We start from the raw sequence: 12,101 nt of genomic DNA on the forward strand, positions 1-12,101 counted from the left end.
TGTTTGTGTTTCTAATAGTGTTTATTTTTAATAAATATTAATATTTATAAAACTATTTTTCATTTAGAAAGCATGTCCAATATGACCAAAAAATCATATTGGGGACAATTGAAAGTTGAATGTATCACATTTTACCAAATAGACTTGTTGTTATACTTTTGATATAAACATTGTACTTCTAAGTTATGTTCATATGTCTATTTATAATTTGAGCAAACACTAATGGGTTTATTTTCATTTATTTATTATAGACAGTATATGAAAAGCTAATATAATTATTTACTTTTGTAAGTTCAAATCACCGTAAGTTCAAATTTGCAATATAATAAAATAGCAGTATACTAAAACCAAAAAGGAGTGAAAGGCATCAGCGTATAGTGATGCAAAATTTTCCACAAGATAGTGTTTTTAATTTCAATTATGCGAAGTAATTTTGGAAAAGTAACAAGATTAGGCAATGCCATTAATAAACTATCTCTGCTTTTTCTTTACAGAATGTTTTTATTTCTTTTTGTTTAAGAAAGTTCAAAAAGTGAACTTATGATAATTTTTGCCTATGCAGACAAGTTATTGCTCTTAATTCTCTGCATCATCTCTGTTGTGTTCGAATCAGTAAATTTCAAATACTCTCTTCCCTTTTTTTTCTTTCTCTCTATCTGTGTAAGACGGGAAACTGTTTCTCTGTCTCCATTACATGTGATCAATGCATGAACAAGATCTTTAAATGGGTAGACGTCAACGAGAGTTATATTCGTAATCTCCCTGAGAATCTTGTGTCTCTGGAGACAACAATAGAAGAGCTCAAGGCAAGACGAGATGATTTGTTAAGAAGGATCGCAAGAGAGGAGAACAGAGGTCTGCAAAGGCTAGCCGAAATTCAGGTATGGCTTAATAGAGTTGAGGCTATTGAAACCAGAGTCAAAAATATTCTCAGTGCTAGGAATGTTGAGCTTCAAAGCTTGTGTGTTTGTGGGTTTTGTTCGAAAAAATTAAGACAAAGCTATCGTTATGGAAAAAGTGTTTTCTTGATTTTGAGGGAGGTCGAGATTCTCAAATCTAGTGGCCATTTCGAAGTGATTGCCGAGCAACCTCAAGTACCTACGGTGGAGGAAAGACCTCTTCAGCCAACGATTATTGGTCAAGAAACAACATTTGATAATGCATGGAACCATCTTATGAAAGATGAAGTTGGTATGGTGGGTCTCTATGGAATGGATGGAGTAGGAAAAACAACTCTTCTTAAACAGATCAACAATAGGTTTAGTGATGAAAGGCATGGATTTGAGTTTGTGATTTGGGTTGTTGTCTCTAAAGAGTTAGAGATAGACAAGATCATAGATGAAATCGCTCAGAAAGTTCGTCTTGGTGGAGAGGAGTGGAAACACAAAGAGAGAAGCCAGAAGGCTGATGTCTTAATACAATTTCTTAAGGAAAAGAAGATTTGTCTTGTTTCTGGATGATCTATGGGAGAAGGTGGATTTACCTGAGATTGGAGTCCCGATTCCAACTACTAAAAACCGATGCAAAGTAGCATTTACCACTCGTTCCCAGGAAGTTTGTGCACGCATGGGGGTTGAAAACCCAATGGAAATCAAATGCTTGGAGGAAAATGAGGCATTCGGTTTCTTCCAAAAGAAGGTTGGACAAACAACACTACAAAGCGATCCAGAGATTCCAAAACTTGCAAGAGTAGTTGCTAGAAAATGTCGTGGTTTACCATTAGCGCTCGATGTGGTAGGTGAGACAATGTCATGCAAAAGGACAAGGCAGGAATGGCTTCATGCGATAGATGTTTTGACTTCATACGCTACAGAGTTTTCTGGCATGGAAGACAAGATCCTTCCTCTTTTGAAGTATAGCTACGATAGTCTTAAGGCAGACGATGTCAAATCGTGTTTTCTATTACTGCGCTTTATTTCCAGAAGATTATTCGATGCCTAAAGAAAAATTGATAGACTACTGGATATCCGAAGGGATAATAGATGGAAGCAAAGGTATAGAAAGGGCGGAGAACAAGGGTTATGAGATCATTGGTAGTCTTGTCCGTGCATCATTGTTGATGGAAGATGTTGATTGGTATGGAATGGATACTGTACATATGCATGATGTTGTTCATGAAATGGCCTTGTGGATCGCATCTTACCAACAAAAAAGATGCTTTCGTTGTGCATCCATTGTTCTATGGAATGCCAAAGGTTAAGAACTGGAGCGCTGTGAGAAGGATGTCATTGATGGGTAATAAAGCTCACAGTTTCGTCGGCGGTCCGGAATGTCCACAACTCACAACTTTGCTCCTGCAAAAAGGGAGGTTAGCAAAGTTTTCTAGTGGGTTCTTCAAGATGATGCCAAAGCTACTTGTTCTGGATCTATCAGATAATAAAAAGCTCTCTGAAACACCGGAAGGAATATCAAAGCTAGGTTCATTGAAATATCTCAACTTGTCATATACTCCTATAAGTGAATTGCCTAAGGATCCACAAGAGTTGGAAAAGCTTATTCACTTGGATATAGCGGAAACACGACAACTTTTGAGTATCAAGTCTATATAATTTGAAAGTATTGAACTTATATCGTTCTGGGTTTTCTTGGGATCTCAAGACAGTGGAGGAGTTGGAGGCCTTGGAACATTTAGAAGTTCTAACCGCATCAGTCAGTGTTCGTCCACGTGTGGAGCAATTCCTGGGCTCTCAAAAATTAACTAGTTGTACAAGATCGCTAGACATCTGGAACAGCAATCAAGAACCATATGAAATAGCACTTCCAGTAACTATGGAGAAGCTTCGTGTTTTCTGCATGGAAAGCTGCACTATATCTGAGATAAAATTGGGAAGGATATGCATGAAAAGCAAGACGGTTTCTCCTCTGCACAACCCGAGTACTCCGTGCTTCTCCAGCATGTACAAAGTGTATATACTGGATTGTCACTGCTTGAAGGAATTGACGTTGCTCATGTTTGCTCCATCTCTTAAATTTCTTGTTGTTAGATACGCAAACCAACTTGAAGATATAATAAACAAAGAGAAAGGCTGTGAAGGTGAAAAATCAGGGGTTGTTCCTTTTCCGAACCTGAATCGTCTTGTATTGGATAGTCTACCGAAGCTGAAGAATATCCATTGGAGTCCTCTACCCTTTCCATGCCTAAAGAGAATCGATGTCTTCCGATGTCCAAATCTGAGGAAGCTTCCACTACATTCAGGAAGTGGATTGCGTGGTGAAAAAGCATTCGTATTAAGATACACTGAGAAGGAATGGATTGATGGTATGGAATGGGAGGACAAAGCTACCAAAACCCACTTCTTACGTTACACCCTACAGGTCTGACATTCCTCCATTTTTTCTTTATTTGATTTTCAAATATACTTTTGTTTTTGTTTAGCTTTGACTTTTGAACTATTTCCATCCTTAATGCATCTCTTTTTGTGTGTGTTTGTTAGATTGATTACAGGCACAAGTTCTCTCGCAGGTATCTTGTTCGAAGTTGAAATCCTTTTTGGGTTTCTTCCAAAAGGAAACTCTCTACCTCTGAAGTTTCTCTCTATATATGTGTGTTCTTTCTATGAGTTGTTTTTCTGATTTGCATCAACATTTATTCTATGGTGTGTAGTTGATTGAGTGTCTACATTACGCTAACTGTATTTTCTACCTTAAAGAAATTCTCAAATGTGTTCAGCGAAGAGAAGTCTTGATAAGCTTAACAATTCCTTTCTTCTGCCTATTCTGCTATACATATTGTTCCCAGTCCAACGTTCCATGGTTCCACTAAATACACAAAAATCTGACTGTCTTTTTCTTGGCAAGACTATTGTAACAAACCTTATTTGACTAGATAAAAGTCTCATATTTTATTAATGGGAATACTATACAAAGAGAAATCTTGATAAGGTTGAGAAACCAAATGATGATCTTCCCACTCATCTCTATACATCTCCGGATGCTTCATCACCCGCATGAAACTCGTCAAACACATATCTTAGTATATATTGGTTTATCAAAATTCAAAATTAGTGTCTTTTTTTTTCTGCGGATAGTATATATTGGTACGAATTAATATTCATTATACAAAAATCTACTACATAATACAAATTCGGTGTTGCTATTTTTAAAAATAAACTAGATCACGGTCTGCACAACCGTGCGGATGGTTATTTTTATTTTTACACATATAATTATTTGGTTGCATTATTAATTGTAATATTTGCCATTTCACAATTTTTTAATAATCTAATATTTTTCTTTCAAAAAATTAATAATATATTATTTTAAAACACAGCATTGTTTTACACAGTTCACATGTAATAATTTAACTTTTTGTTTTAAATTTTCAGTGATAACATATTTTAAATCATGTACAAATTTTTAAATTGAAAATATTATTCGTTAAGGATCAAAGTTTAATTGAAAATTATAATATTAAATTAATATCGCAAATTTAATACAAAATTGTACATTAGTTTAGTTATTATTACAAAGTTAGTTAGATACTTTAAAAAGTATTTTAGTTAAAATGAAATATACGTTTAATTTTTAAATAACCACGAAATTAACTAAATATTTTTTTTTTAAAAATTGAAAAATGTAATACACATTTTTTTTTTGTCGTCGACTTTTACAAACTCATATAGACTCTGTAAACCATGTTGGTGGCTCGTCATCCATGTGCACAACAAAAGACGCTTGAGTTCTAGCCCCTCGTGCTAGTCCATCGGCCTTCTTGTTTTGTGTGCGTGGTACATAAATGATCTCTGAGCTGTGGAAGTTCTCCCGCAAGGTCTTGATATCTGCCAGATAAATATCGAAAGCAGGCCATTCTTCTGGTTCGGACACCATCTTTACCAATTGAGAACAGTCTGTTGCAAACGTGACCCTAAATTGATGCAAATTCCTCATGCACTCCATTGCCCAAATTAATGCTTCGATCTCAGAATGAAGAGGAGGTAGAGAGGCCCGTACATTCCTTGCCCCCATTAATCCCGCAAAACCTTCTAGGGTGCTATACCACCCTTGACCAGAAAATACATCCTTGTCTTTCCAAGAGCCATCCGTGAAACACCAGCGTCCTGGGATGATCGGTAAGCTCGGAATTGGTCGATCTACTACCGGGACGGATACCACCTTGGCGTCTTCCCAAATCTTTGCTTCAGTTACTGCGATTTTTAGTGTATCTCTAGGATCAATATCCAGATTGCTGAAAACCTTATTATTCCTTCCTTTCCAAATGTACCATAAGATCCAAGCAAAGTGATGATCCTCCATTTTGGGAGAAACCCTCCAGAACAAATGATTCATGTTCGTATAAAGAGACTCTGTCAGGAATATATGTGGGCTAGTTAGTATCTGAGATAAAGCCCACACTTGACGGGATGGAGGACACTCAAAAAACACGTGGTTTATTGATTCCTCTGAAGCTCCGCATCGATCACAACATATATCTCCCGTAAGTCCCCGAGCATGTAAATTCTTCCTAACCGCTATACACCCTGATACCAGTTGCCATAGAAAATGTTTAAGCTTTGGTGGCAGCGAATTTTCCAACAATGCGCCTTTAGAACATCTACCATAGGTCCAAATGTTGACATACGTTTTTCCTTGTCAGGATACACCCTTTCTAATTGGTACCCAGATTTAACTGAGTACTTGCCATTTTGTGTAAAATGCCATCCATCTCTGTCCTCCCTCTGAACTTTACTAATTGAGATACTTTCTATTATTTGTACGTCTTGGGGATCCACAAGAGCCGTAATTGCCTGAGAATTCCATGTTTTCAAATCGGCATCAAATGTAATATACATATATATCAAATAGTTACGAATTTAGTGAAAAATAAAATATATATTTATATTGTAAATAAAATATATGAAAAGATTTTGTTCAGATAAAGAAAAAATATAGGAATATCTATTGGATTTGTTTGTTTTAGAATTATTCAAATAATTCATATATCATATAAAATATAATTTAAGCAACTTTTGAATAGATAGTCCAAATAAAAAATCACACATGAATTAAGTTATAACTTCTGTTTTAATAGTATATAGATATTCTCTTTCTCAAAAATATATCTATTTACCACACGAGTTGTCAAAAATAAAGAAAAAAAATCTATCACACCACATGAATCTGGTGCTAAATTGGCTCAGAAAAAGAGATAGACTGATGTTCCATATTTAGTGGACTTTAGTGACATATTATTAACTTCAATGCCAAATTTGTGAATAGTTTACGGAGTAAATTACTTTTAGTTGATCAGACCGGTTGTCTTCGGTAATAGCATAGGAATCTCCTCAGTTGCGTAGGGATTCAAAGGTCCTCCTACACCTTGAGTCCTTCTACATCTTGACCTTATATGTATAAAGGACATCTTGACCTTATATCCAGATGTATTTTATGTCTGATTCCTAATAGCAGTAGTTCTAGTGTCGCTGGAATACTGATCCACACATATAGGATGGCTTTTTATAGATGATGTTCGTAAAGATTATGTAGTATCTTTCCTTCAAAACTCAAACCACTAATGAATGAAAATATTGAACTAGTCTCTAGAGGTGTTTTGCTAGTAGATATGAATTCATGGACCATATGCAAACCAATCTCACCTTTCTATTTTGATAAAAATAGTTTTCTCGTTTTACCAAATGAATTTTTCTTTTTGGTGGATTTGAACTCCACTAGAATTATGCAATAATTTTGTGAAGTTTTTACATATTTCCAACAGGATCAGAAAGCTGGACATAGCATATACAGAAAGAGATAGTAATATAGATTTAATCAAAAAAAAATCTTTTCAAAAATCATCTATTTGTCCAACCATTCAGTGTATTCATTGGTTTATTCTTAAAAAAAATGTAAAGAATTCACATTTGAATCTGCTAATACATTATGAAATTTCTAAGTATATGTCCATTTTTCTTTGTTCTAAATTCCAAGTATATCTTTAATCTGCTATATTACATTTGCGCCGATCCTTTTACCAAAGAAGAAAGATGCGTATAGTATGTATCCCGAGTTGGTCAACTATATTATTGCCCCCAAATCCATTTAGCTGATAAAGATTATAAATGCGTATTAAACAAACTATTGACTTATAAGGCTTATAGCTGTTAACATGAATTTTAGTGTTTAATAAAATACAAAACAAATCACAGCTCTGATTTGCTGACCTGTGATAATAGAACTTGATATTTGAGATTATTGTTTTTAATGATTTTCCAAGATAACTTAATATAATGTATTTACCATTTCCTGTTACGTACATGCATCAATTCTGCGCACAGAAAAAAAAACGAAATACAAATGGCGAGCTCGGATGCTCTCTTGCCCGTCATCTTCCGACGAAAACCATCAGATTCAATAGCCGACAACCTGATCATGGAAAGCCGTCGGAGACAGCCCATCAAAGTCCATCGTGCCGTCATCTTGCTCTTGATCGCTTTGTACGTAGCTCTCATCGTTATACACAACGGATCCGCAAGCAAGAATATTGGAAGTAATGGAACAACGACGAAGTCACATGCTCATTTGGCCGGTGTGTCGGAGAAGAGAAACTTCCGGAAAACAGAACCGTTTGCGTGGAACAATACAATGTTGTCGTGGCAACGAACGGCGTTTCATTTTCAGCCTGAGAAGAACTGGATGAACGGTACTAACATTAGTGATTTTCTAATTATATTATATGTAAATAGCAAAAATAGTTCAAAGTGTTCATTTTCCTTTTCGTAATTTCATGAAGATTAGAGTTCTTGAATCTTGACTGTTTTTATATATTAATGATCATAGCTTAAGGAACACGAGTTAAGTGGTCACGCAAGAATGATGTCAAATGTATATATATTCTTTGAATTCCGTAAAATTTTAAATCAGGGATCATACAATTTCATTATGCTCTTTTTATATGTATGACTATCGGTTTCATTTCGCATTTAATTGTTTTTCCATGTTGTTTTGGCTCTTACTTTCTCCATCCAATGGCGTTTGTGAATGGCAACTATCTGGCTTCACCATCTGCAGATCCTAATGGTTAGATTATACCGGATCTCCTCTCTTGTTTTTACTTCTAAAAATAACTATTTTTCACATTAACCTAGTTTTTGTTATTTCTGTAACTTGTAAAGTATGGAGAACGTATTATGAAAATGATTACCTTCAATATGAAACCTTCACAACTGGTAGAAGTATGTTAATAAAAAGGAAGATATTTGAAAATGAAAATAAAAGAATTAGTTGTTTTCAGACAACAGTTAAAGTCAATGGAACAAAAGAAAAAAATGGAAACAAAAATATTGTAAGAAATTATGAACACCTGAACGTTTCTTGAAAGCTTTATTGTTTAGGTTAATTATTTGTCTGACCTGATTTCTATACCACGTGAATCATGTGCATTATCCAAACTGCATGCCAGTTATTGTTTAGCTGTCTATTTTGCGGTCCGTATTTGCAGTGGCGAATGTAGAATAATATTTTGGTGGGGGCAATTCTATATAAACTTTAAAAATATAGTTAGAAAATGTTATTTAGTATAAGTTAAATAAGTAAAATTTTGGTATATTTAACAAATTCAATTTTCTTAGGGACATTTGCTACCACCCTGGGCAACGTAGGTTCGCCAGTGCGTATTTGACTCATTCTAGTAACCTATTTCACCAATTATTTCATTATTCAAAACAAGATCCATAATACATTACAAAACTTATGTTTCATCGCATCAAATGAACTAATGTTAATCGTGGGTCCAGGTCCATTGTTCTATAAGGGATTATATCATTTCTTCTATCAATACAATCCAAATGGAGACGTCTGGGGCGACATTGCTTGGGGTCACGCGGTTTCAATGGATCTTATACACTGGCTTCACCTCCCATTAGTCATGGTTCCTGACCAGTGGTACGACGCTAATGGGGTCTGGACCGGTTCAGCAACTTTGCTCGATGATGGCTCCATTGTCATGCTATACACCGGTTCCACCGACAACTTTGTACAGGTAATAATTTTAAAATTCTCTTCATGTTTTTTTTACTCGTGATCGTCGATTTATAATGTTATATGATTCTAATATTGGTTTTGATAATATTTGTGATATTTTTGTAAAACGTATATAAATAATATTTACTATTGGACTCGAATTCGAATCTGGTACGACTAATATAACATGTTCTTTTTAACTTGTTGAACTAACTATAGCTCAATTAACTATTGAGATCATTCCAATTTGTTCTAACCAATAGATTACACTACGACTAATAATAATTATTTTTAGGTTCAAAATCTTGCCTATCCTGAAGATCTTAGTGACCCACTTTTGCTGAAATGGACCAAGTTCTCTGGCAACCCTGTTCTGGTACCACCTCCAGGTATCGGAGCCAAGGACTTCCGTGACCCAACAACGGCTTGGGAGACATTGGGCGGAAAATGGCGGATTACAATTGGTTCCAAGGTCAATAGAACCGGAATATCTATAGTCTACGATACTACCGATTTTAAAACCTACGAGAAGCTAGATAACTCGTTGCACCAAGTCCCTGATACGGGAATGTGGGAGTGCATTGACTTTTATCCGGTTTCCAAGACTGAAATCATCGGGCTTGGCACTTCTGTCAATGGGCCGGATGTGAAACATATCCTGAAGGCTAGTATGGACGATACTAGGACCGACCATTATGCCATTGGGACATATTATGATTCAAATGGAACATGGATCCCAGATGATCCTAATTCCGATGTTGGGAAAAGTACCAGTTTGAGATATGATTACGGGAAATTTTATGCGTCGAAAACTTTTTATGATCAAAATAAGAAACGAAGAATCTTGTGGGGTTGGATCGGTGAATCTGACAGTGAAGCTGCTGATGTACAAAAGGGTTGGTCTTCTGTTCAGGTATGTTTTCCCTACTTAACGTGGTATGAAAGTTAGGGTTTTGATGTGTCAGTTACTTGTAACACAAGCTAGAGATTAAATTTGTTAAAAATCATGTGCAGGGCATCCCGAGAACTGTTGCTCTAGACATGAAAACGGGGAAGAACTTAGTCCAGTGGCCAGTTGAAGAAGTCGAATCTTTGAGACTGAGCAGCAAGAAGTTCGAAATGAAGGTTAAACCAGAGACGGTGGTTCAGGTTAACGTCAGTTCCACGGCTCAGCTAGACATAGAGGCTGAGTTCGAGATCAACAAAGAAGATCTCGAGAAAATCGCTAGAGATGAATCCGTGGAGGCTGAAGACGACTTCAGCTGCGAAACAAGCGGAGGTTCAACTGTAAGTGGTTCTTTAGGGCCCTTCGGGTTCTCTGTTCTTACTGATGAGAACTTATCGGAACAAACTACGGTTTATTTCTATGTGACTAAAGGAAAAGATTCTAAACTCAAGACTTTCTTCTGTACGGACACCTTAAGGTAAGTAATTCCTCAATAAGATAATCGATCCATATACTAATTTTTTTTTTTTTTTTGGGACAAACCGATCCATATATTAATATATTCTTCTTCTTTTGATAAAGTATTAACAGGATCTTCTTATATAGTACAAACTAAGTAATTATTTTGTGTTAAAAAAGAAAGAAATTATTTAAATGCAGATTTGAAAAAAAAAATAGCTTGTAGATCCTTGAATGTAAGAAAATATTGACTTTTGGAGTTATTGTTGTTGATCATATTGTCTTTTAATAGGTCTACCATGGCTACCGATGTGGTTCGATCGGTGTACGGAAGCTTTGTACCGGTCCTAGAAGGGGAGAAATTGACTATGAGAATCTTGGTAATATATTATATCCTTAAACCCATATACTATGATCTAGTATTAGTGTTCTTTTTTACTTAATATCATCAGAAATTTCAATTTTGTGTAGGTGGATCATTCGATAGTAGAAGGATTCGGACAAGGCGGGAGAACATGTATTACGTCAAGAGTTTATCCGACAGAAGCCATCTATGGAGCTGCTAAGCTCTTCTTGTTCAACAATGCCCTTAATGCCACCATTATGGCGTCGTTTGAGGTCTGGCAAATGAACGGTGCTTTTATTCGTCCTTACTCAGCGGACGATTTGGTGCTTCATCACTAATCATCATGAAACTATGAAATGCATATTGATTTTCTTCTGCTTTGGACATTGGCTTGATCCAAATTTGAGGGGTTGGAGGGTCTGTATGTTCATTAGAAGCTTCAGACAGATAATGTAAAGTTATTGGTTTTCTAGAGTGATAGAGTTACTGTTGGTTTTCTAGAGTGATAGAGTTACTGTTCTAAGCTAGGATTGTCAAAAATATGCACATAACCACCTGAAATCGACCAGGCGTATAATAGTTACTTGTAATATACTCAGTGGCCAAAAGTATAATATAAATCTGAAAATACATACGTATGTTATTTTAGGTGTTTCTGATATTTTCGGATACGTTTGGATGGTTTGACACAAATATTTGAATTGTGTATGTGACTACTTTCCGATAATAGTAACCAATTCAAACTATAATTAATGGGCAATTTTTTTTAATGTACATTTGAGTAGTTGAATTGAAAATATCATAATCAAATTGATTTATTGGGTTACCTTCAGATCTAACTTAGAAGTAATCAATTAGAACCAGCTCATAAGTATCTGTATATAACCATTGAGTGCCTTGATTCACAACTTGATCACATGGCAGTGGTACAGAGGAGCAACTACCCATCGCCGCAGAGATACAGAAAACAAAAAGATTCGAGAATGAGTGAAAAGAGAAATCTGTGAAGCTGTTAGCAAATGAGTATTAATTATTAGGAGAGAATATGAGATTAGTGTGAGCGCAAGATGATTTAGCTCTGGGGCCATCGAAAGATATATAACAGAGAATACCACAATTAGCATTATTATTTTTAAACAAAATTTGCAGAACTTCAACGAGTAAAAATGAGTGTCAATTAACAAAAAGATAAGATTTCTCTTACAAGTGAGAATCTTACATCTGGAAGAGAGAAAAAATCACTGTTTGCATGATAGTATACACTGACCATAATTTGCCTTTTGTGCTCATAGAATTTTCATGAAGGAAATTATGTTCTTTAAATTTGTTGTGTATCTGTACACTTAGTGATGCTCACTTTTCTTCATGCCGATCAGTCAAATACGTTCTTTTTCA

General features: G+C 35.5%; 2 protein-coding genes and 1 pseudogene across 2 annotated transcripts; 2 read left to right on the top strand and 1 right to left on the bottom strand.

Moving 5' to 3' along the window:
- Positions 1-574: 574 nt before the first annotated feature.
- Positions 575-3,612, top strand: LOC130506365 (putative disease resistance protein At1g63350; annotated as a pseudogene).
- A 1,002-nt stretch (positions 3,613-4,614) lies between these two features.
- Positions 4,615-5,286, bottom strand: LOC108825151 (uncharacterized). Its single transcript, XM_018598484.1, has 2 exons — positions 4,845-5,286; positions 4,615-4,778 (listed from the first exon to the last, which is right to left on the bottom strand). The coding sequence occupies exons 1-2, from the start codon at positions 5,284-5,286 to the stop codon at positions 4,615-4,617; spliced, it is 606 nt and encodes a 201-aa protein (XP_018453986.1).
- Positions 5,287-7,218: 1,932 nt separating this feature from the next.
- LOC130506366 (acid beta-fructofuranosidase 3, vacuolar-like) lies at positions 7,219-11,206 on the top strand. Its single transcript, XM_057001007.1, has 7 exons — positions 7,219-7,636; positions 8,005-8,013; positions 8,730-8,974; positions 9,251-9,868; positions 9,970-10,379; positions 10,653-10,740; positions 10,832-11,206. Exons 1-7 carry the CDS (start codon positions 7,291-7,293, stop codon positions 11,042-11,044), a joined length of 1,929 nt encoding a protein of 642 aa, XP_056856987.1. The 5' UTR covers positions 7,219-7,290; the 3' UTR covers positions 11,045-11,206.
- Positions 11,207-12,101: the final 895 nt, after the last annotated feature.

This window comes from Raphanus sativus, unplaced genomic scaffold (genome assembly GCF_000801105.2).
Source record: "Raphanus sativus cultivar WK10039 unplaced genomic scaffold, ASM80110v3 Scaffold3158, whole genome shotgun sequence".
Taxonomy (NCBI): Eukaryota; Viridiplantae; Streptophyta; class Magnoliopsida; order Brassicales; family Brassicaceae; genus Raphanus; species Raphanus sativus.

What these genes read in the sequence shown, in the direction of transcription:
- LOC108825151 (XM_018598484.1), bottom strand. Translation starts at nt 5,286, where the DNA reads ATGAATCATTTGTTCTGGAGGGTTTCTCCCAAAATGGAGGATCATCAC. An exon ending in GGTCACGTTTGCAACAGACT is followed by an intron (nt 4,779 to 4,844) that starts GTTCTCAATTGG and finishes TTTATCTGGCAG; the next exon opens with ATATCAAGACCTTGCGGGAG.
- LOC130506366 (XM_057001007.1), top strand. Translation starts at nt 7,291, where the DNA reads ATGGCGAGCTCGGATGCTCTCTTGCCCGTCATCTTCCGACGAAAACCA. An exon ending in CCACCGACAACTTTGTACAG is followed by an intron (nt 8,975 to 9,250) that starts GTAATAATTTTA and finishes AATTATTTTTAG; the next exon opens with GTTCAAAATCTTGCCTATCC. An exon ending in AATTGACTATGAGAATCTTG is followed by an intron (nt 10,741 to 10,831) that starts GTAATATATTAT and finishes AATTTTGTGTAG; the next exon opens with GTGGATCATTCGATAGTAGA.